The sequence below is a fragment of the Coturnix japonica genome, chromosome 1 (assembly GCF_001577835.2).
Source record: "Coturnix japonica isolate 7356 chromosome 1, Coturnix japonica 2.1, whole genome shotgun sequence".
Taxonomy (NCBI): Eukaryota; Metazoa; Chordata; class Aves; order Galliformes; family Phasianidae; genus Coturnix; species Coturnix japonica.
This window is the reverse complement of record NC_029516.1, coordinates 50390049-50415657: the sequence shown is the minus strand read 5'-3', so window position 1 is coordinate 50415657 and position 25609 is coordinate 50390049. Positions and strand designations below refer to the sequence as shown.

The 25609-nt window shown below is 40.0% G+C and overlaps 1 protein-coding gene across 8 annotated transcripts in view; it reads left to right on the top strand.

The window, feature by feature from the left end:
• Positions 1–25609, top strand: part of CALD1 (caldesmon 1) — a 175423-nt gene that overhangs the window by 84138 nt on the left and 65676 nt on the right. For 7 of the 8 annotated variants that reach the window (XM_015864723.2, XM_015864704.2, XM_032443815.1 and 4 more), the window contains one exon: positions 4124–4235. In XM_015864723.2, coding sequence (XP_015720209.1) covers positions 4165–4235 — 71 coding nt within the window. In that variant the 5' untranslated portion in view covers positions 4124–4164. Of the gene's footprint in view, positions 1–3122; positions 3305–4123; positions 4236–25609 lie in introns of those variants that run through there. The other variant, XM_015864714.2, reaches the window with a different exon arrangement.

Below are 25609 nucleotides of genomic sequence, written 5' to 3'. Positions count from 1 at the left end.
TTATGTGGCAATAGTGGTAAATATTGTAGGTAAGACACTTCTTTTATCTGCCACTTTTCAGTTTTCTCATCTCTTCAGGCAGATCACAGGCTTCATCAAATGTCCTGTGTTTCAGTCTCAGAATCAAAAGACGGGGACTCTGAAGAGACCCATTTATGTGAGAGTATGGAAAATCTGAAGTCCTGAGCAAGAATTATGTTCAGTAGCTTCTGGGAGGTATTTTATATATATATAAATATATATATAATTATAAATATATAATATATATATATATATATATATATAAATAATTTATATATATAAATATAAATAATATATATATATTTTTAATATATATATGGAAAAGATCAACATTTGTAGTATTTTTCCGTAAGTACTTTCTGAGTCTGGTGGTGGAGAACTCGTAAGGGACTCCTTCAGTACTAATTCAATTGTGTAAAGGTTGAAATAGTGCTGAGGGTTTTGTTTTGATGTAGGTGCAGCAAAATGACAGTTTTTGTGGTGCACCCTTTTACTATGTGAGTGGCCTGTATTCTGGCGGTTTGTGTATGTATGTATCAGCGGAATGGAACTGATGATGGAACAGGTGAAACAGATTCAGATGTCCCTTTCTATTTGCTGTAAAAAGATATCATTAAAATTTGATGGCTTCATGTTGAATTTGGAAACAAATCAGAGGAAAAAACAGGCAATATCAAAATATTTTCCATCATACTTCTGAAAATAAAATTTATACATTTACAGTAAAAACAAAGTACTATTTTCTTAGGGACAAATTTCCTCTTGTGAGAAAGATGAAACATTTTTTGTCTGATACCAAATGATTAAAAAAGTGTAAAAGAAGAAAAAATGGATATAAAGAATAATAATAAAAAATATCTTTGCATACCTTTATTGGGACATGTGAGGCCTGTTGCTGTTTTTGTTCCAATACACTCTCTGTATTTGGGAAGATTAGACAGAGATGTTTTCACATTTGTCTCTGTAGGCAGGCCCTGGAGCTGTGTGGAATGCTGTGTTTTGACCCAGGATGTTTTCACTCATGACCAATTTTCTATTAAAAAAAGAAAAGGAAAGAAAAAGCATCAAAATGTGTGCATTCCTCAAAATGGTTTCTAGGAAATACTTCAAATAATTGGTACATCCATCTATAAGCAAAGTGATTTTTTAATTTTCTGAGAGGCTAGAACACTTTGAGAAACTATGAAACTATTTAAGAAACTATACTCCTTTTCAGCGGATACAGGAAATGTTTTTAGAGAGATTAATTGAGATGAAGTTATTGTCTAGTAATTTACAAAGGCTGAAAGATAACAAATCATTTTGGGGATGACAGTGAACAGCACTGAGTAGCTGACTTCTTCCAGGGGACCATATGTCTATCTGATGACTCATCTCACACTGATATGGCTTTGCTAGCTGAAGGTTGGGCTGTTGACCTGACCTTAGTCTCCTGTGTATCTTCCTCATTTCCGAATAAGTGATTTGGCTTGCGAGCCTGAATGCAACGAAAAGGTCCTCAGTCCTTGGAGAGAAGGTAGCACACTTTAACAAACCTGAGATGTACTCCCAAGAGGTTCATTGATCTGAACTGTGTCAAAAAACAGGAAAGTGCCCAGAAGATGGAGGAAGTTCATTGCACCAAAGATCATTACCCTGTGCAATCTCTCCTGCACCCCTGGGAATAGAAAAGAATTAACTGAAACAGTTTTGTGTTGTTGCTTGTCCTCCTCAAGTTTCTTTGTGAGGAAGACACCTTGAGCTTTTGGAAATGAGAGATGATGCTGAGGCCATGTGGAAAGGGTCAAAAGTGTTTTGGGCTGGGACATGTGAGGAAAGAATGGGGAGGGAACTGGGTACACAGTGCTGCACATTTGGAGAGAGAAGGAACATATCCTGGTCAGGAGAGGTGGAGAAAGGGCCATACCTCACTGAGTTAGAAAGGATGAAGGTGCACATAAGTTAGATGACAATGTATGTCTGCTTCGGCAACAGAGAGAGGAAAAAAAGTTTGGAACTCTCAGTGAGGTGCAAGCCTAGCAGTCAGCTCTGTTTTAAGGCCCCAATAGTGACTACCCTCCACAGAGCAAACACTGCTGCCTGATGCAGGCCCACCTCCTGCAGGCTGACCTCTATGCACAGAAACCAGGGCCCTGCCTGGAACTTGCTGACTGCCATGTTCCATCCCCACTCTGATCCTCCCCTTCCAGCTGGGAGAACCACATCGCTTCTTCAACATGTGTCCCTCTAGCAAGGGCACTGAGGCAGGATTTAGCTGCATGGATAGGCTGAGATGAAATGAGAGAATGACAGATTTGGTGTTCTTTGCTCTTCAAGGTGTCCAGGGTGCTAAGAGTAAACAAACACAGCATTAAAAGAAAGTCTTGTTGCAACCTGCTTTTTACATATATTGTATAATTGTGTATTAAAAATAAAATAAGAAGAGGTACAGCCATTGTAAAGCCAGTATCAGATTTGCAAAATTAACATTCCCTTTGAACTTCTGCAGAATAACCCTGGCCAACCAAACACATAGAAAGTAACAACAACAACATTTTAAATCCCCCAATCCAGGAACAAATGAGAAAGAAAAACACCCCCAGGAAAAGTAAACTAATAAAATAATCTTCGCAAAACCCCAGCCCTCAGCAATGTTTTCATCTGGAAAAGGGGGACAGAGAAAGCCACAGATTCCCCTTAAGTCATGGGAGGCTTCGCTATTGCCAGTGGTGGTTTTACGGGGAGGGCGCTTGGACGCTGCGCGGCTGGGCAGGGTTCGAAAGCCGCAAGTCAGATCCGTATCTGCAAACAGAGCGCTTCAAATAGTTCCCAAACGCACCTTGGCTTTGTCTCCCTGTAAAGTGCAAGCAGTTATTAAGACCCCTTTGAAGGTTGGCCTGCATCTGCAAGCTGGCTGTGCAGCATTCTGGCCAGCCCCACACTGCTGGGCTGGAAAATGGTGTGGGGGGGGGGGTAGAAGGGGGGCATGGGGGGTGAGTGCAGCGTGGAGGCTAGGATTGCAGAGGAAGCTGAGGCCTCCAGCCCTGCACAGGAAGCAATCTTAGAGCAGGCCTTAAATGCCAGATTCCAGGCAGAGTTTAACTAACCACTGACAGCTCTGTAAACAAAGCAGGGACAAAAAGAGAACAGCTTTCCCTTTTCTGGTAGTCATTTTTGGTTTGGGGGCTGCAGGGGAATTCTGTAATACTCCGCTTGATGGGATATAAACCAAGGCTGAAAAGGCTTTGTATATGAAGAACTGTAAAGGGGAAAATATTTCATGGACTAAATCATAAAGAAGAAGGTAGGGCATGGGGAAAACGCGTGGATTAAACTACAAAAAGATATTGCTACTTTTGTTTTTTTTGAGCAAGATTTATATATAGCTTGGCTCCTCCTGGGTGGTATTTAAAAGCTCCGGCTTTCTTTCTTTTCTCTTTTATTTTCCTCCTTTTTTCTATTGCCCCAGCAACCACTTCCCCTCCCAATTTTCTCATTTTTCCTCTTTTTCTTTTTTTCCCTATTTTTCTTTTTCTTTTCCTTTTTTCTTTTCCTTTTCTCTTCTTTTTCCTTTTCCTTTTTCTCTTCTTCTTTTTCTTTCTTTTTCCTTTCCCTTTTTCTCTTCTTCTTTTTCTTTCTTTTTCCTTTTTCTTTTTAGAAGGGGGGATGGGGACAAATGGACGGGAGCTAGCTTTTGCAAAACTTTTCATTATCTGTGCAATTAGAGAAAACAAGCAATCTCTTGTGCAGCATTTTTACTGCTTCCAGTAAAAACTGGAAGCTAGAAGTTAAGATCCTGCTGAATTGTTGCTTTTGTTTGTAGGAAAGGACCTGTGACGTTACAAATAGCTAGTCTGCGGCTAGCAGATGTATACAGTCTTTACTTAAAGCATGTTGATTTAATTTTAACTAGGAAACTGAGCTCAGGCATGGGCTATGTTTATCCTACAAGGCATTTCATTAATCTTGTTTATCTCAACAATACTGAGGAAGTTAAATTTTTGATAGAAAAGGAAAATTGTTACAGTGAAGTTCAGAAAGCAAAACAAAACCAAATGAACTCAGTTGTATAAATGCATCCATTGTGCTTTCTCTCTGATCTGAGTGATCATCTCCCTTTTAGATTTGGATCGTTTCAGAGCTCTGAACACTTGAACGCCCATCATGGATGACTTTGAACGCCGTAGAGAACTCAGGAGGCAAAAGCGTGAGGAAATGCGCCTTGAAGCAGAGAGGTGAGGTTGTGTGGAAAATGATGTTGGTGACTTGACTTTTATTAGCAATGGCTTTGAGAATTTTTCTTTTACGTTCAAAAGTTTGCTGCCGCTAACTGAAGAGTCCTTGATAAAAACATGTGCCATAAAATGCCTTTATTTAATATCATAGGAGAAGCTGGACGTCAGTGGTGTCTGTTACCTATATCCCTCTGGGCATTATAAACTGGCTCCCAGTTATTTTGCTGAACGTGAACAGTGAAGGTGAACTATGGTAATGTGAAACTACTGATAGGAAAACACAGACTCAGATGCTATGTGAGGGAGTGTTTGCTGTATGGAACAGATTTTATGTTTTTAGATGCTGAGCTAAAATTGCATGTTTTCAATTGAAAGCTGAGATACCCTTGGTGGATGTGGTATAGCATATCTGTGACTTGTGTGCCACTGCTTTGCAATTGATATTATGTTTGTTGTGCCTGTCATTATTTATTTACAGCCACTTCAAGTGGGCAATATGGGCAGCATTTCCTATCAGTTATTACAGATTACAGCTTTACTTTGGTGCCGTTGAGAACAGAACTTCACACAGGCAGATGATGTCTATTTATGAAAAGAAGTGGCATGAAAATATTAAGAATGATATTTGTTGAACTTCCATTTCATATTTTTACAGATCCATTTGCTTTAATAATATTTCCTGTGTTTTACAATGGAGTGAGTAGAGAGAAAGTCAGGCTCTATTTTTGTAATATTTATTTTGATGTAAAGATTTAATGCAGTTTGTTAGCACTATAGTGATTTTAAAAAAAAAAAAAGGGACTTAGATTTAAGCATATTTTTTTTTCTCACTTATGTGTTTGATTTTGCATATGGACTTCTTTTTTCTTTTTTCTTGACTTTTCCATTCACTAACAAAACTATGGTGATTCAGGTTCAGTGTGCTTCAGACAAAATACTTTTTTTCCTAAGCATTTTAAAGTGAAATCAGAAGTCAGCAGAATGCAATACCAAATGTATTTTGTATGTTTGCACTGAGACTTTTAATAAAGTCTTGCTTACATAGCAGAGATCTCTGATGGACCCTGATAGTATCTAGGGTGAACTCCCAGACAGATGAGATGGAATAGTGACCTTCTTTTGAAAGCAAATGTTGCCCTGCAGAACTGGGCTTCTGAACTCTTATCAGGCTATAAGCAGAATCCATGAGCTCTGGAAGACAGCAGTGCTGCCGGCAGGTAAAGAAACTTACATGAGGCATGGTTACCAAAGGGAAATGAGGTAGTCTTCCTATGCAAAGCAGCATCACCTGGTTCCTAACTAATTCCGAAAAAAAGAGAAGAAAATGTGCCGTGTCACAAAGTGACCTTTTTATCCCAGAGGGTTCTTCTTCAGGCCAGTAGTAATATATTTTGGTTGGACAGAGTGGGAAGAATTTCAGAGCCTATGCCAGTGTAAGCCTGGCCTGCTGGTTAAGCAGAGCTTCTGCTTCCAGTGGTATCTGGCTTGCACTTCCCTTTGCAGCATTAATTTAGGCAGAAATTAGATGAAATGAAGGAAGGTGTGTGATGTTGCTGTTGATGCGGGCATAAATCCTGGGCACAGACACTAACTGGAAAAGAAGTCTGCTGTTTATCCAAGAAGTCAAAAATGCTCAGATGTATTGCATGCTGGAAGTCTGGTCTGAGACCCATTTACACTGAATGTACATTTACTGCATGTACATTCATTTCAGCAGATTTTTAACAGCACTGTATAATGAGAACATATTATATACTTCTATTACACTTCTACTCTACAAAAAACAACATGCTTTTAAAAGAAAGGCTAAGATTTTAAGGTTTATTGATAACTGCAACTGCTAATAGTTACTCAGATGCTGTTGAGGATTCTGGGGTATGTAGTCAAAAAGGTATTTTCTCCCTTAGATGAAAAGGAAGTTGAGAGGTGGGATACAGTCCCAACTTACCCACCCATGTATCCTTTTGGGAAGTGTTTTTTGCAGTGGTTGGGGCATCTGTGCAGTTTTGTTGTTGTTGTTGTTGTGGGATTTTTTGTTATTTCTATTTTTATTTTTTTCTTTTTTGGTGTGTGTGGTAACTTTTGTGGAGGAGACAAAATTGTTGCAAGACTGGCTGGAGGAGTAGGGTCTGTTTCCCTGATTTCTGCTCAGTCGCTGCAGAAGCACTCCATGCCCTTTCCCACACGTTTGAAGACTTTTAGCAATAAATTGCTGTAAGCTAAATCTTGCTGCACTCCCTTTGCTGCTGCCAACTTCAAGCATTCAAGTATTATGAGTCAGACCCCTTGAAAGTCACAAGACTGCTTTAAAAAATCTTGAGGTCTTAAAAATAATTTAGTCTGGCCTTTTTATTTTGGGTTTGCCATAACAATAACATGGCCTGACTCTGAAGTTTGGATGGGACTCTCAGAGCTGGGACTTCACGAAACCCACCCCAGCAGAGGCAAGGTTAGGGAGGATCTGAACATTGGTCCTTTTTGCACAGCAAATGGAACTGAGGGCCAGCAGGATTTAGGCGTTTATTAGCAAATGAATATGAAACTCTGAGTTATGCTTGGTGAATTCACATTTTAGGGATTTGTGGATCATTCTCACCTTGGAAAATATGACTACAGCATGTTGTGTACATGTCTATTCTTCTACCTTAAACCGCAGCAATCTGCTGGCCAGACCTTCATCGGTCTGAACACATTTGGCTGTTTTGTCAAGTGAGAATAGTGTATTCCTGAAAAGCAGCACGGGGGCTGAAAATGCAGTGTTTGCTCTGAGCATCAGCACATGATGTGTAGGCTGTAACTTATTTCCTAGGTCTCCCAGAAACTGTTTAGCCTTCTTTGAGTCAAACAGTAAATGCAGAAATGAAAGCACCATATCTAACAACAGTATTTGTAATTCAGTCAGACGCAGTGACGCATTTTACCATTTCCTGGGTTAAAGGCACACAGAGGGACCTTCTCAGCCTGACAACCACAACCTCCAGAGATGGAGGGATGTAGATGGCTTAAAGTCTGTGAGGCCTCATGGACAGCATGCTAGAGAGGGAGTGCCTTGACTGCTGCCTCTTCTGCAGGGCCCAGAGGCTGCCTAAGGCCTGGTCAGGGTAAATGTACCATCAAGTTCCCAAGTGACCATCATGCTAGAGCCACTGATGCCCAGAAACGTATGCCTGATTTCTTGAGATGCTTATGGAGAATCCAGTCCACGTGGGCTAATGTTAGTCTTTGTTGTTGCTGTTGTTCCCCTTCCTTGCTAGAAAGCTGATGAAAATGATGGTGCTTTGTTGTGGTGTGTAGCCCTGGCATTATGGATTGGTATGCTCAGGAGTGATGATGAGGAAGCTACCTTTGGCTTTTAAAGACCAACAGAATGGTTCACCCTTGGCATGTGCTTTCACTGTTAGTTTGTGCAATGGCAGCTCAGATATAAATTGCTACCAGTCCAGAAATCGTGTTTTCTTAGCATTTTACACTCTTCTCATTTCAAGATATCCTCCATCTCCTGGATTTCCCATATACAGGCTTGCCATTCCCACCCAGAATTATCCTCCAGCTGGATTTTTTTGGCATTTTGTTTTTACGTGTTGTCTCTGGAGCTTCATCTTATTTGAAGTAACAGCACAGACCTGTCTAGGGGCATGTGTCCTAAAATGGGACTGGAACCTGCCCCCAGTGTGTCAGATTTACTGCATGTGCTCGGGCTGCCAGGACTCTGCAAGACTTTCTAGACACAGACTGGGACAAAGTACATCACTGTTAACTGCTCCAGTCTGATAGCATTTTGTGTGTGGTTCCTACTACACAGCTGTGAGGGCAGGGGGAGTCAGACTTTACCAGCTATTTGGGTGACCTCTGGAACTGTTGTGTGGTGAAGCTGAGGCTTTATCCTGATCTTTGGTGGCAGAGAGAGAGAGACCTGCGCATGGGTCCACACTGGCTGAAGTCACTTGGAAGCTTTCCATTTATTTCGCTGGGCTCTGGGCTAGGCCCTACCTGAGTTATTCCAGCCAGATGATTTATGAGGCAATCTCAGCAGCAGCCCTGAAGGAGCTGGATGAACACACTGCCTCCCAGTCACAGGGTACATACCGTGCTGCACAGGCAAGGCTGTCACAGCAATGGTTTGTGCTTACAGACAAAAAAAAATCCCATCTGTAGCTGAAGAGCGAGGGGCTGGCTTCTCTCAGCAAATGCCACCTTCTTTTTGTGCCTCTTCCTGGGCAATAAAAGATGTTCTATGGCCATCGGGATTTGTCATTTTGATATTCTTGTAGCTGACACTGGAAGAATTCAACCTGAAGTTGGCTAGAGTGTGCGTGTGTGAATCTGCAGTGAAGTACTGAGGCGAAACATTTCTTTTAGTGGGAGAAGACCTACTCCTATGACTTGCCCCTTGAATTCTCTGCAGAATAGCTCTCAGGTTAATCTATGTAGCACATAAGCCATGAATTTATAATTGGCTGACTTACCAATTCCCCAGCAAAGTATCTTCACCTTTCCCTGGTATCAGGACTCTTTTAAACACTATACTAGCAAGCTGGTTGAATTTGCTTCCTTGCCACACCATCACCACTGCAGAATTCCACAAAGTCAGAGGGTGGGTGTCAGACTGGTCTCTGTTTAGATGACAACTGAATTTGAACCACAGCTTTGCTCTGTGTAATGCTCTTCCCCAAAGGACTGTAGGTGGTTTCACAGTGAAGGAGAGATATGGGTTATCCTAGTATATAAATACAGAGTAGACAATTGGCTATCTAGCAGCAAATCTTAAGCCAGTAAAAAGGTTCTCTTTAACCATGATGTTGAGTGCTATGTCGGACCTCCTGACAGGAGCTGTAGCAGTCTTAACTAAAGGACTCATCTCCTTGCAGATCAATAAAGTATTAATAAACATATGCTAAAAAAGAGAAATTCAAGTGTTATCTGCATTTACGCTGTAAATAACTACAAATGGAAGAGCATTTCATGACATTCAATGCATTTATTTTATCTCTTATTGTACTTGAATTAGTATTTATATCACACTGACTGTAGCAGGAAGCTGTAGTTAGGGTATACAGAGAAAGGTTACCATTAAGCTTAATGGTTCATTATGGCATTAATAACTAAATTTAGTAGGTAAGGATTTTTTTCTTTTTAATTATTATTTTTTTTTTACAATACGCAACAGTTCAATTGCAGACTCTCTCCAGCCTTTTTTGTAAGGCAGTGAGGTTCCCATTTGTGAACACAGGTTAGGCAAAGTTCACAGAAATAACCTGCCTTGTGGATTATGGATAGAGGCATCTTGTAGCAAGCCAAAAGTCTCCTGGAGTGCTTAGGTGAAGATGAGTATTAATATTAGATCAACACTGGATGTCCACAAGCAGCTTTTGAGACTGCTCCTTCTTGTTGAAAGAACTGTCTCTGGGATAGGGCATTTACTGAGGACAAATGTTAAACATTGTTGGAAGTTTAAAAATGAGCATAAATGGATACTTTTAAATTGTCTGCTACTTATTGAAACAGTAGGGGTTGACTAAGCCTGGCTGCATTTTCATTGATGTTTTTCAGAGATTTTGCTTTGATTCAGACTTTTGTAACTGAATGAAGAGAATGATCTAAACAAGAGTTTACAAGGAGTGCATGCTTATGCATATGTGAGGCTGACTGCATATATTTAACAAAGAATTTCCCAATGTTCATGATTTATTTCAGAACAGTACTTCCAAAAATGTCACCCTCTGTCTTCCATAGGACTGTGCTTTGTTTAGTTCAGCCATCTTTTGGTACTAAAACACAAGCTACAGTGACTTTATCACTTCGTGTTCTCTTCATATATCCTGAAGTTTCAAGTTCAAGGGGAATTGCTTGTCTTTCCATAAAATACCTTCTGCAATAGCTGAGACATGACATATTCTGCCCAGAAGTTAAATATTTAAAAAAATGAGTAAATAAGATTAGAAGTGCATGAGGATTGACTACAAACTGAGACAAAATAGTTCAGCTGTTAATCTGTTTTCCCAGCTACCTTACATTTCAGGACTGACAGAAAATATTTGGATTGTCAAGGTGAATTTGGCCTTGTGCATTATACTGATCACTGTTCCTGGAATTCTTGGAGCTCATTCTTAACACAGGTGAAAAAACCATAATTGATTCAGTGCCTCCTTAAAGCATGCCATACTGTTGTCACTCTGAAGTGAGAGTGAATATTAGACATATCTTTGCTATGGTGGCATTTCAGATGCCCTGGAGATAATAACCAAACATACACAAACCTGAGCAGAGCACTACCACTTAATTTTACAGTGACTGTGCATTTTGCAGGTTGTATTTTCTTTAAGTGTCCTAATAGAGAAGTGTTTTATAAAAGAAGCCTTGTTCTTCCAAATAGCTAGACATGAAGAATATAGACTTAACTGAACTAACCCCCCCCCGCCCCCCACCCCCACAGTTCCTAAGCAGACAACAAAATGGGCTCCTTAATATTTCAGATATTAATCCCATATGTATGTTAAGATTATTCTGTAATCTCTGTACTACATCTACCATAGCAGCTAGGCTTTTAGGAGGAGAGCATCCAGACAGCTGGCAAAATGCCACTTCTTTCACCTCTTTCAGCAAAGTGGCAAGTTTGCTTTAGAATCACTAAGGAGTGTTAGAAATTCTTGGGCGAAAAGCCCCCCCTTCCCATCCTGTAGCCAGCCAGCCCACCTACCCCCAAAAGAAGTCTATCCTTCTGTTTTCTACCATGTTTTTATTAGCTTAACTAGTTTAAAGCCTTTGATGAACTGGATCTTATTTAAATGCCTACTAAATGTGGGCATCAAGCCATGGGTTTTGGTGCTTGTTACTGACAATTTTAGTATGCATATTTAAAAGGGTACCAGGAGTCATAGGACAGTATGGTATTTCTTCATGGTTTTAAGAATTACTGAGGCATAGGCACTGCATAAAGGAAAACATGAGGCTGAAGGAATGTAGCTGGCATTGTACATATACGTCAATGGCTGTCCTGTCACATTTATGTGAAAAATCTCTTTAGTATCTTATGTGCAGATCAACAGTACGTTGTCAATTAAGCTAAGAGAGACTGTAGTGTTCTTGCAGCTCTGTGCATCTGCCATTGTTTCTTCAGACACTGTAAATCATAACTAGCATCAGAATTTGCTCATACAGATGACTTCAGAAACTGAAAATGCAAAAAGCTACATTAACTCAATGTTTGCCTGAGGTTTGTGAAGGCTCAGAGACTTTGACCTTTCTGTAGCAGCCACAGACGAGCTGTGAGGTGCCTTTGACTACAAGTATCTCTTTCCCTTGTATGCAGGCTGGCACCCTAGTGCCCCTGGCAGCATTTCCCATCCTTTGGCAAGGAATCATAGAATCACATGAATGTATCAGAATGCATCAGCCCATCATGGAGGTCACCTTCTACAAAAGCTTGGTTAACTCAGTATGGCAGAGACTGTGGCTACTGTACTTAAAAGAAAAAAGAAAAAAAAAAAAAAGGCCAGAATAAAGGACATTCAGTTATTGATCTGGATCTACTTTCTGTCAGAGTCTTTGTCAGATAGGGAAGTCCCCCATCTTCATTGATCTAGACACTCAGCGTCAATTGGCAAATGAGCCTGCAAGAACCATTGCTAATGTTTATTAGATCCCTGGGCTTACTCCTGTTCATAAATAAAACAATTGATCTGTCTTTTTGTTCTAGACAGTAAGTATATGATCAAGCTCTCAGCTGTGTGGTCACTTCCCACATGTCCAGTGTCTGTAACCACCAAAGTGGAAGGGTAAATTTAGTTCACCACCAGGCCATAGGATTATGACTATCTTATTGCGCAAATACATACACTTATAAGCAAGTTGGCCAAAAACACTCTGTGCATGTGGTGACACATGAAGAGGTGTTGAGTATAGGCTGCTGGGGGTGGAGAGTGATGTTTAGTTTGCACTTTTGCTCTAAGCAGAAGAGAATAACTGAAAACCAGTCTCCAAAACTTAAAATTTCCAGACTTAGTGTACAAACGATCTCTTAGCTGTTACATCACAACACCTTCTTTTTAGTGAATGAGAACATTGTTATACTTGTTGCTTTATTGTATCACTATTCTTCCAGGCATACTGGGCTCAGAAAAGGAAAATAATTAAGACACAAAAGAAACTGCTGTTACTACCCAACTATGATGCTCTTTCAAGAGCGACATGAATATGAGTTTAGCCAGTGGGTTTCTAGGAGCATCTGCTTCTCAGTGTGACTTAACATTTTATTAACATCTTTATGAACTGATATCTGAAATTAAACCAGAAAATTGGATTTCATTTTAAAAAGCTGAAGATAATAGAAGTCAAATGCTTCACGTGAATGGGCATCATATACAAGCACTGGTAGCTTGGGCACATTTACCTTTTTACTGTTCACTGCAAAGAACTATAGGGGGAAAATGTGATGTGTAAATAATACTCCAAATTGATTTCAGCTTGCAGAAGCATCACATTTGGTCAATTAGATCCTGCATTTTGGCTTTGTGCCTTTAAACAAATTTTTTGGTACTGAAGAGAAATGCTTCTAAGCAGCTTTATTTCTCTCATGATAACCTACTTATTAGCTCACACTAAATAAAGGAAATCCTCCATGCCAGCAGATTGTCTTTGTGTGATCAAGCTCTTTCATGAGACATCAGGTGTGTGCACTTCTTGAGCAACTTAATTTATCTGCACACAGCTGCAGAAATATTCCTGCCAGAAATAAGGTCAGTGGGCAACTGCCTCACAGAAAAGATGTTTGCACAGTCTCCATGGATCCTGGCACACTGATGGACCAGGGACTGGTAACAGAAGTGGTACAGCTACACACGAGAAAGAGCAGTAGCTTTGTCAGCCTTGTGGTGGGGTTCTTCTCCTCCTGGGAAGCCGTGGGGGTGATGAGAAGTGGAGAAGTAAGCAGGATGTTTTCCTGTTTGTTTACTGGAAAGCATAAACCAGTGGGTTGTGTATGTGGCAGTTAAAGGTCAGTCTCATTGAGAATGACATTAAGAAATGGATGCTGTTTTTCTCTCTTTCATGTCAAAACCTGTTGGTGAGACTAAAACATGCATATTAATAATCTTTGTTGGATGGAACTTTGTTGGATAGTCCATTGAAAAATGGCAAGCAAAATTTGATGTAGAAAATCAAGGGAAGACTGTAACTCAATAGCTAGTTGTGACATTTTGCTTAAAAATGAACAAACAAACAGCAGTTCTGCCAGTATGAGACAGCATCTTGTCTACTGGTGTTTAAAGAAATTCACTCAAACAAGTAATCCTTCTGTGAGAGCTCTTTGTATGATATAAGCCTGATGCATATCATGGTAAATTTTTAAGTCAATTGAGTGCACACAGTGGAGAGTAACCACATGAATGTGGCTCAGGTTACTGCTTGTCATCCAAGCCTCTTGCAAGGGAGGTATCTTATTGTGAAACGATGTGGAAGAGTGAGCTCTTTTCTGTTTAGACAAATTTAATTCACTTGAAGTAAACTTCTGCAACTTCTATGTACAGACAAGGCCTTCGTGACTGCGGAGAGGCATGCTGGTATTGCAGTCCTCAATGAGGAACTTGTGCTGATCCTCAGGGTTGGTATTTTCCATGCAGATCTGTCTCCTAGCATAGTTGCTTTTGTCTGCTGGTGACATGAAGCTGCAGAGAAGTGGGAGGTATGTGTTATGGATGTGGAGGCTCAGATAACTGACCTTCTTCAACCCCTTTCAAGAGAAGGCTGGTATGAGATGGGTGAATGAGGTTTTATGCATATCTGCCAATTGCTGCTGACCTCATGTCAAGAAAGGCATCTCCAAGACTTGCTGTAAGCCTCTGTGGAGTTTGCAAATGGCTACAACTATTTCTGGTCCTGCAGCAGGCTTCTTGCAGTAGCTTGGACTGTTATTTCTAGCTGTTTCAGATGGGTATCCTGCAAAGATGGAGATTGAAATTAGAAAGAGAAATCACAGTTTTGCTTTTAAAGTGAGAAAAGCAGTGCAGGACTCTTGGAGAACACATGCACCCACTTCCGCCTCTTACCACAAAAGGATTTCCTTTGCATAATAGCTTAATTCTTAGAAACATCATTTTTATATATTTACTTATTTTTCATGGAAGGAGAGATGCTTTTGTTAAGCAAAACCTTGACTTCACTGAGTAGACAGTGCTTCACAGGAGAAAACTGTTTTCATTTATAACATTGCCCTCTAGTAATAAGGACAAAATCACATGCTCTGTGTACCAGTCCTGGGTATTTCTGTAAAGCATTATTAGAACACAATAGCAGGAAAGATACAGGGTTGGAAGCCATCTGTAGAGCAGAACTGCTTCCTGATATAGAAAACAACTCTTTATGGTGGTTATTCCATTGCATTTGTATGGCACATCATGCAATCCCTTGAGGTGAAATTCTCAACTCCCAATCTAGTTTTCTCTCTTTTTTCCCTGAAGAAAACAATTCTGACAAAAAAATTGAAAGGAAAAAAGTTGTGTGTGCCTTTACAGATAAAATGGCTGGACAGATATTTTTACAAGAGCATGGAGTCCTCAGGAATAGCATTGCTACGGTTTGTTTGGAATAGGTTTCTTTTTACTAACCTGCACCTGCTAAACTGAACAGTTCTTTCTGCTTTACAAGTTCATTGTCAGCCCATACAAAATGACAAGCTTTTTTAGGCACGATTGCTCAGAACATTCCCAAGATTCTCCAGCTGGCTATTAGTTCACTGTCTTAATAAGGCAGCGCAATAGCCACAGAAGAAAAGGGGATGACTTTTCTAAACACTGGCTACACATGGATTCCTTTTATGGTCCATCTTATGCAGTAGGGTATTCCGCTGAAGGTCAGCGACATGGATAACAAAGTGCTTCCCACTGCAGCTTGCCTTTTGAGCGCAATCATCACAGTGCCACAGCCTGATCTGAGATGGAGAGAAAGAAAAAGTTGGTAGGGAAATGTAGAAAAAGGGCAAAAGGACTGTGGAATGCTGTGTATTTTGTATGGATGCTATTGCTGCGTTTACCGTGGCTGCAGGATGAAGTTGTAAATGCCATGTGCAGAAGAAATGTGCATGTGCTGGGCTGGTATTTTGTACCAAAAGAAAAAAAAAAAAAAAGAAAAAAAAAAAGAAAGCCGCCCTGAAAAATTTCTCAGTATGGTTTCAGAGTTCAGGTCATCCCTCAGAATCACCAAGGGCAAATTTTTATGTCATGCTCATGAATATGGCTTTTCATTCTTGCAACAATATGGGATAGCGTGCTAATGACCTTTTCAAACCAGTGAGTTATGATGGCTGGAGGGGTTGTCTGTGCTGCAATGCCACAAGATGAATTAATTTAAGCAAAAGGGTTGTTTTTTCTTTTTAATTTTTATTATTTCCCTTCCTACTGCTTTCTCTCCATACAACCTAGTGAGTCTTTTCCCTTGTTAGCGTGTAATCGTCTCACACTGGAAAGATGAATAAGATCCTTCAGGGCTGTTGTCTTATTTCTTACAAAAATATTTCAGGGAATGAGTGAGTCATTTCAATATTTCTGAAGAGAAAGGATATATAGGCTATTAATTTAATATGAGAAATCCCCTACTAAGTAATGAAAATGTATCTCATCTTGTTTTGTCAGGCCTAAATGTATGCACAGGATATATATAAATTGGATGAAGAAAATATATCTTCAAGGCAAAACAGAAATGTTTAGGCATATTCAAGAGGTCTGTAATCTAATTTCTCTTCTACTGATTATTGTCAGATGGGCTAATACAATACCTAGTAAACCACGTCAATGAAAGACTTTAATTGTGTCACCAGCTCTGACACTGAGAAAGAAGAAGCACTTGAAGGTGTTTCGGTGACTCACCTCTTAGAAGTTGAACTTTCTTCATCTGTTTTGCTGTTGCTTCACTGGCTCCATCCTGATTTTACCTATCACACTCTCATTATCTTTACAATGAAATCCTGATGCAGTGACTTTGATATCATCATAGGTCTTGCATGTTGATCCTTATGCTGGGTTTGAAGGGGATGTGATTTCTCAATTTGTTGGCTGTTTTATAGATATAATAATGGTTTTACTGAATATAAAATCTCACTTTGAGAACATAATGGCATAAAAAAATGGTGGAGCAAAGATCACAAGACATGCATTTTGGTTAACGAGAGCTCCTGAACTCCTGTCAATGTTGATAACAGAAGAAATCTGAAATAGAAGTGATCATTAAATAATACTTTTTAAGGCAGAAAAGAGCTAGGTTGGCCCTCAGTTAAACTCAGAGGGTGAATTTAGTAGGCTGCATCTTTCCTTCATAGCTGTTCCATGTTACACTGCATTCATTATTTTAAAACTTGCTCTCACATGTTTCAGTCTGAATCCTGTTTTCAGAGGTTGAGAGTGTTTAGCAATTACTCTGAATTTAAGGAATTGGTACAATGGAGAACAGAGATCATTTGTCCTGTCGTCATTGTACTGCTGGAAGAGAAAATATTGGTAAGATGTCTTGGTGACTAGGAATGACTTTTCCGTCACCAACCTGTCTTCCTTTATTTATTGGTTGTTCTTTCCTCTTGGGGAAGAACTTGGGCTGTACCCTGTCATCAATTTTTAAGCCAAATTCTTTATGGAAGTCAACAGGGAGTCCTACGCAAAGGGAAATGACATAATGTTGCCCTTTAGTCCTACCTACCGAGAAGCAGACGTGGGAAACATACACATTTTCCTAATTACTGAGCACTGAATTTACAGCATATGTTCATTTTCTATCGACATCCGGCAGCTACCCAACATATTGTAAATTGGCCCATTTGTATTCAAGACAATTGTTTTTAATAAAAATATTCTGAATGTTGTCCTTATTTGGATTACATATGGTAAATATTGAGGTCTTCACTGTTCTGAGGTGAAGAATGAGCCATTTTTATGAGAGACATTGACTGTTCTTAGCTAAAATGTCTCCTTGTCCTACTGGAATACATGATGAGTTAGTAGGCAGCCACACTTTACTCCAGCAATAAATGCATTTTGCTGGAATGTGTCTCTGTAGTTTGCAGTACACTTTTCATATGAAAGTGTGAATGTAAGTTGATATCATCTGAACTGTCAACTTCTACAGGAGAGATGCTGCAGGTTCTGTGCCTAATGGCCTACTTTTACAGTGATGTTAAGTCGCTCCTCTGCAGGGCAAGATGAATAGAATTGCAGAAGGGTTTTAAAATTGAGACTTTTAAAATAAGATAATCAGTTTACTAGTTAAAATCAGACTCTTAAAGTGCTTAAGAAGATGAAGGAAGTCTGTAAGCATAAAGAATAAAGATGAAATGCAGCCAGAGGGAAGGCTTCAAAGATAGCTAGAGGAGACTCCTTATTTTGGGAACGGTAAAACCATTAAAACTATTTTTACCCCTTCCATTTAACACTGGATTGTGTTTGTTATAGCAAAAGCTTTTTGTATATACTTCATATTCTTACTAACTGAGATGTAGATAGGTGTTTTCATCATCCAGGTAACATAATAATGCTTTGCTGATAGGGAGCTAAGAGCGATTCATTGACACAGCCAAAAACCCAGCAGATGGGATGGCCAAAACCTTTATTCTTGCCTATTTATCTATTAGATTTTTCTCCAACTTAAAGCTGCAGAATTTTGAGATTTTGGAGAATCACCCAAACCAGAATTTTCAGCATCAGCATTTTGGGATTGGTCATTTTTAGAAGAAGTCATGAAATACCATCTCTCATAGTAGGCTGCAGTAATCCAACTCCGTAAGTTTTATGGTCGTTAGATTGCAGGATGGCCTGCATCTGTTGATTACATTTACATAAAAATTCATGCACAGTTTTTGGCATGGAAAGTTAGTTGCAGACCCTCTGTTTATCTCCTCCACTCACAGCCTGTTGTCTTCTGTGTGTTGATATGGAGATGTTACAGTGCATGTGGTGGTGATTTCCTGGGCTCAAAGTCTGATAATGCAAGACTTGTTAGATGTTGGGTGCTGGGCACTGAGGCAGCATGGGCTGCTTTGCACAGCCCTGCTCTTAATCTGCTAAATACTTATGGAGGCTGGAGATGAGCAACAGCATCTCCTATTAGCCCTTTTCCTCTGGATTTTATGAGTTTTCATGTGATATGGCTTTTGTTTAAGGCACTCGGAAGTATCTTTCAAGTTCCTGCAAGCTTAAGGGGCACATCTTGAAAGGCCAGTTGATAGGGTACTTTAATGCATTACTGATTTGTCTGTGTGAGAGAACTATGTGGAAGGCATCTGGAGACTTGTTCTGGCCAAGACCAACAAACACAATGCTGATTTTTTTTGTGTGAAAGTAATCAGAATATAGGGCAGAAATCATACCAGACCCTTTAACTGAAAGTACTTTTGTGCCATTTGTGGACTGGATTCACCATTTGGGTTAGCAGCAATGGTCATATCAGATTATTATTTTTTCTCTGTTTTTGTCTCACTCTTTTTTTTTTTTTTCCCCCTTAAACCAGAACCATGTCCTTGTTTCCTGTAAATGTGCCTTTGTCAGCACGGGTTTAGGCTGTCATAACACATTTTTCCTTGAGCTCCATCTTTAATCACTTACTTAGTGGCAGACCTGGGAATAGAAGCCATGCCTTAGCCACAGGACCATCATCTCAGTGAGGCAGAGAACAGCTGTGAGCTTTCCTACAGGGCAGCCTGGTCTTCACTTTGCCTGCAAGCTGCATTTCCAGCATCTCATAAACTAGGACAAAGACAGCTTCACCTTTTAGTATACAGAAGTGTGTCTCAGAATGCACAGAACTGCTTGCAGAGAAAGGGAACATGGCAGTTGAGCTTGTATATTTTTTGAACATTGTGAACAAATAATAAATTAAGACTTATAGGAAAAAAATAAGTCACTTATGTAACTCAACTCCCTTTGCTAGACTTCCTTCTCCCTAGCCATGCTCCCTATTATTTATCAATTAAATATGCTGGGAGTATTGAGCTACTGACCACAGAATTGGGGAGGGGGTGGAATAATGGTTATTATACTGTTCTAAAAGCCATAATACTGAATACCAGAAAGAATGAGAGTCAGATGTAGATGATGCTGTTGAGTTGCCATTGGTAGAACAGAATGTACTGTACTATCCAGCAATGGTTGCTGCGTTGTCTAAAACCATATACTATGACTGAAATGTCATGTCAGTCTGTAGTGTTTGTGTGGTTTATAGGCTCCTCATTACGTCGCTAAGCTGTGTGCAATAGATTAAACTGCCATTAAAATTCCATGTCTCAAAACAGTTTATTTTGCTATGCTAACTTCCCTCTGCTTCCACAGAAGGTTACATGTAAGTGAAGACTCTTAGCATTCGGGCAAAGGTTTCTGTTTGTTATTCCTTCTATGGACAAAATTCTTATTGATTTTGTCCTTAAATATATATATATATAAATGAATAAGAAAGAAAGAAAGAAAGAAAGAAAGAAAGAAAGAAAGAAAGAAAGAAAGAAAGAAAGAAAGCAAGGAAGAAAGAAAGAAAGAAAGAAAGAAAGAAAGAAAGAAAGAAAGAAAGAAAGAAAGAAAGAAAGAAAGAAAGAAAGAAAGAAAGAGAAAGGAAGTATATTGTTTTTTCATTGAGCCGTGTAATAGTAGGAGATCTTGGTGTCTGGGAGATAGAAAAATGTACTGAAAACTGGAAAAGCTACCTCAAACCTTTTTTTACAAATGAAAACAGGGGAGGACGGAGTTCTCCACTTCCTGCAAGGTAACAATGAGCAACTCCAGTTTTCTTCAGGTGGAGAAAACTCTCTGAATTGGTAAATTGTTCCATTAAGAAATATGGGTAGAGCATGTCCTGAGACAGGGCAGAATGCTCTTTTTCTGGAGGAGAGGACAGGGATGATGTTATCACTATGAAATATGTGCTGCTGCAACATGAATCTCTTCAGTGCTTGGGTTCTCTCTGTATTAATTAAATCATCCTTAGCAAACCTTCTTCTTCTGCTATACTTAACTTTAGATCAGTGGTGTTTCATTACTATCTGGAATCACAAATTAGAAACCAGCACCAGAGATTTGAACTGAATCTGAACTTAAAATTAGTTTAAGCTGTTATTCTTTTCTTGAAATGAAACTCAGTCCAAACCATTAATTTAAAATGTCTCTTTTTAATTCAAATCTTAACTTGAATTGAAGGAAGCAGAACCAAGCCAAACCAAAGCTGAGCTTAAAAATATACATTACTTGAACTTCATGATCAGTACTATACCCTAAATTCCTTTATGCATAGACAGTGAATAGAAGGCCTCTTGTCTGAAATTCTTGGAGAGTGAGTATGGCTGACTGAGAAGTGCTGAACATTCAGTAAGAGTGAGGCAATTACAAGTAACAACTCAGCTAATTGGCTATGGAGTCATTAGCATGTGTGATCCAGGCACATTAAGAGATGGATTTCATAGGGAGATCTAAGGAGGGAGAAAACAGTATCTCTGACAGGATACTGTTCCCCCCAAGATACAGCTGCTGGCCTAAGACAGGAGGTAGAAATAAAAGATGTAATTGGGAGAGTGTGCAGTGGGCTGTTGGTCACCCTCTTAGACCCATCTGATGGGACACGTACACATGTATAGGTGGTGAGGACACCAGCCTTTTCCTCCATTCATGTCACAGGTCTACTCTGCCCTAGAAAGAGCTTGGCAGTACCTACTCTCTGATACCATGAGGTGTATCTGCAAAATCTTCCATGGCTTTCAACAGTATATCTCCAAATTAATCACTTTTTAAAAAGTGTTTAGACTAGTTCAAATCTGGAGGCAAGCAAGACAATAGGGATATATACTGGTAATTACTGAAAGTGATCAGCCCTTCTTTCTTTCAAGTGTTGCATGTTAACCCTATCTGCTTTGTTCCTCTCTGTTCCCTTTCTATTCTGACTGCCAAATGCCTCAAAACTATCCATGTGTGCCAGCAGATGCTTACTTACTGCAGGTGTCTTTCACTCTCTGAAGATGGATGGTCCTTTGTGTTCCATTTTCTTTTAAATTTGAACAGGTTCCCCAGTTTCCCAGTCATTCCAAAAGGCCAAAACTAGTGGAAAAAAAAGCCCAAAGTGTCAAAGAAGAAACTGAATATATTTTTAAAGTTTCTCCTATTTGATGGGTTCCCAGCAAATGCTGCCCACGTCACTCTGCTCTGGGTGGTTTCCTAGCATTATGGGATTATACTCATGGCGCATGGCTTGACTGAGGGTCTCAGCATGGTCCCCTCCTGGCTTGTCCCAGGCACTATTTACACGGAAGTGCTGAGTAGCTTGAGTGCTCTTTATTTCAGTTCAGCTTTGCAGGAACTCTGACACTGGCCTTTATGACAATGGGTCTTTGTCTTGTGATAAATACTATTTTTTTTTTTCCTTTCCCTCTCCTTAGTATTTAATGGTCAGTTGTCAGAATCCAGGAAAGCTGTATTTAGATGGCATTGGTAACAGGTACCAATCTGGTTAGCTGACGCAAGAGTGGTTTATTTTCCATTTTAATAGTTCTTTAAACAGGTCGTGCATTGGTATACAGCTCCTTTGTTGGAATAAAAATCTTTGTCATAGGCTACAAGACAGCTAAAAATAGCTGTGGGGAGTATTTATGCTGAGGATAATCTCAAGAGAAGGTATTTTTAACTTTGCTTGCTGTTTAGAATAGGAAATTCTTTTAATGCCCACATTTTCCATTCCCAGTGCCATTAGCTTCTCCCCACCCCCTCTTGTGATGTGGGCCTTGCAATTTCTTTCTCCCTTTCATTTCTTGAGTTTAATATTATTTTTTAAAGAAAATGCTAACTTTGGCCTTTTGCAACTGTATGGGAATTCAGTTCATTTCATGGGGCTATCAGAATGTAAACGAGATATCTCACTAAGCTGTCACCGCAGATTGGGTAATGAATGAACACTTTATTTCCCTAGCACATGGAACTAATGTGCTTGTTAGAATAACAGTGGCCAATCTATTTTATACTCCCATGGAAAGTATTCCACTTTTTTTTTTGGCAAGTTTGTATGAGCTGCTACTTATACCAATATTCAAGCTAATGCAGAAGGAGAGAGAGAAAAAAAAAGTACTGTCAGGCTGAACCATACATGTAACTTTAAAATATGGCTCCCAGCAAAACCCAATCTTACATGACTCAATAAATAATGGTGACCTACCTAACAGTCAAATGTTGTGTTGAGAGAAAGTGTTGGGTAGACTGTGGGCCAAATTCAATGCAGGTATAGGTTGACACAGCTTAATGTGTAGCCTTTGAGAGGGGCTCATAGCTGACCTGAGAGCAGTTGTGAAGTCAAGATAGACTATTCTTTTTTTTTTTTTTTTTTCCTTTAAAAGAAAATATATATATTGTTTTTTATCTTAAAAGAGACTAGAGCCTCACAGTTAATGGAAGTTAGGGAGCTTTGCAAGTGATGTATGAATTTTCAGCTAATTACACATTTTATGCTTGTAGTCAGATAAGATGTGCCCTGTCCAGACAGGCAGACTTTTAAAGGTATTTCAATAAACATAGAAAGATAGAAGCACCTTGTGATATTCTCTGAGACCTCTGCTGATCTCTGCAGGGCCTTTGCAGAAGTAGATCTTCATATGCTCCTGACAGTGTCACCCATGCTCCCTTCTACTGCTGTCAGCCGCAGAGCATTTATTTTGGCCTCTAGTGATTTTAAAGGTGAAAAATATATGTTTCAAGGCTCTCCTCCTCTGTGGAGGTGATGAGGATAGGTAGGATCTGTGGCCTATGAGCCGCTTGCCCTTTCTGACAAGCAGTGCTGGTATCTTTGTGGAAACTGTGTTTTTGACAGCTCATGTTACTGTCAGGTTAGGATACTGTGTATTTGTTGCATCAGTATGTAGGTAGATGTGTGCACATGCCCTGCAGTTCTGGAACTATGATACCCCTGACAACAGGGATGGCAGACACACAGCCTGCCTGCAGTGCTGACAATGAGAGACAGAGAGAAGAAACTTGGAGGATGGAAGAGCTTTTTAGTGAAGACTGTACCTTGGCTTGAAAGGCTTGCCAAGTGAGCAATGTGACCTTCACAAAGGTCAAGGTTTCATTTCCCGTGTGTTAAGCTGTTTCCCAGAAGATAAGAGGTTATTAAACATTACTGCTAAATAGAAAGTATAACCTTCAAAACACTTGTAAATGTTAGGGAAACAAGCTGTCTACTTCCTGACTGGATAGAAGTTGGGTGCTCAGATAGGCCTTGCTGGAGAAACTGTGGTAAACATCAAGTAGTCAGGCCAAAGGACTGAGGTCTCCTGCCCAGGGGGAGCTGATGACCTAACACAGGCAGGTTTCTGTAGTCCTGGGGATGTCTTTGCTGAAAGCCATCAACAAGCCACATGGGGAAGAACCTAGGGAGTAAAGCTGATGACTGTGCTGTAAGCTCAGCTGCCCTGGGAGGCTCTTGCCCTGGGTGGGCAAAACCTGTGGGGAGCAGCAACCAGTGGGATGCAGGACACAGCTTTGTTTCTTGCTCCAGAATCAGCACTGGCCACGATATTCCAGCAGCAATGCCAGAAACTGTCAGAATCAGCACAGAGAAAGCTGGTGGATTGCAGCCACGCTGAATTCTCTCAAGAAAAAGGCACAGGGAGCCTCATGAAATTTTTCTGCTTGTGCCACAGTCTTGACAGAGAGGCAGCTTTGCTGAGTTAGCTGTCAGGGGTGCCAGGTGTAATGTGTCCACTAAAATCTGGCTGGAGACCACCACATTTCTCGCATTCTCATTTTATGGGATTTAGTCAGATTATTTCTTTTGCAGTTACCTTGCCTTTCTTATCTGATGAAACTGTGGCTACGTGAAATTTTAGGATTTTACTCCTTTCTCTGTTGTCTAGAATGTGACAAGATCAAATTTCCCCCTTCTGTCATGAACATTTAGTAGCTTAATTTATTTTTTACATGAAGTTTTTTCAACATAATATCCCTCCCAGGCTGCAGTTACGTAATATTCAAGGTCACAGTAATCATAACAGAATCCATCTCACTTAGTAGTATTGCACTCATGGAAATGAAAATACCCCAGCAGGACTTTTTTCTTTTTCTTTTTTTTTTTTTTCCCCTGGATTTTGCTGATGCACACATAATTTGTAAGACCTGATCTATGAATGACGAGGCTATTTTTAGGCCCATTGCACTGAGTTGTTTGTATCATCAATTTTCTTTTTTACTAGCAAGATGGGAGCAAAAGGCATGTTGTTTTAAGGCAACAGACAATAATGTAATGGCAGAATTTCTCTAATGTTACTGTTGTGCACACATACTTAGGGACTTTTAAACCAAAGTATCATGGAATTAAGAAGTAGCATATCTACAAGTGTATAGGGCATAGGGTCTTCTGAGATGTTCTGTACTTTCATTTCATGTGCTCCCTCTATTTCTTCTGTCTCAGCAGCCTGGTCCTACACCTATAGTTTTCAGCCTTTATACCAGGAGTTCTGCTACAAGTCTTCCACTGCTGCTCGTGATCCAAACTGAACCTTCTACTCTTGTAAAAATACCAGCATTTTAATAGCAGTAGACATGTGCATCTTTGGATTGCAGCGTGTTGTAAAATGACAATATCATCACCACACTTTCCTTAGTTAAGAATGACTTCAAAATTTCTGTGGCAGCTTCCAGCTGACTTACGTGGGTTATAGTAATTGAATGGCTGTCCACAGGATTTAAGTGGGATTTTGAAGAGCTTTACTATGATGGAGGCTGAGTAGGTCTGTAATGTCCCCTTGCATTTCTGCAAGAAATCTGCAGAAGATTAGAGTTAAATCTTAGCATGTTTAGCCTGTTTTGATCAAACTTATCACAGTTTTAATTCCACTAATGCAACTACAGGAGTCATATACGTCATACTTATATGAAGAAAGGTTGAGGGAACTGGGCTTGTTTAGCTTAGAGGAGGCTCCAGGGAGACCTCATTGTGGCCTTGCAATTTTTGAGAGGAGTGTACAAACAGGAGGAGGAACAACTGTTTACAAGGGTGGTTAGTGATAGGACAAGGGGGAATGGTTTTAAAGTGAGACAGGGGAGGTTTAGATTAGGTGTTAGGAGGAAATTTTTCACTCAGAGGATGGTGATGCACTGGAACAGGTTGCCCAAGGAGGTTGTGGATGCCCCATCCTGGAGGCATTCAAGGCCAGGCTGGATGTGGCTCTGGGCAGCCTGGTCTGGTGCTTGGTGACCCTGCACATAGCAGGGGGGTTGAAACTAGATGAGCAGTGCGGTCCTTTTCAACCCAGGCCATTCTATGATTCTATGATTCTATATGATTTCTAGCATTGAATGTATATGCCAGAAGGGGTGTGGAGAATCTTCTCTACAGTACAGCAAGGTGATTGCATGCTGTGAGATGGATGGAAGCTGATG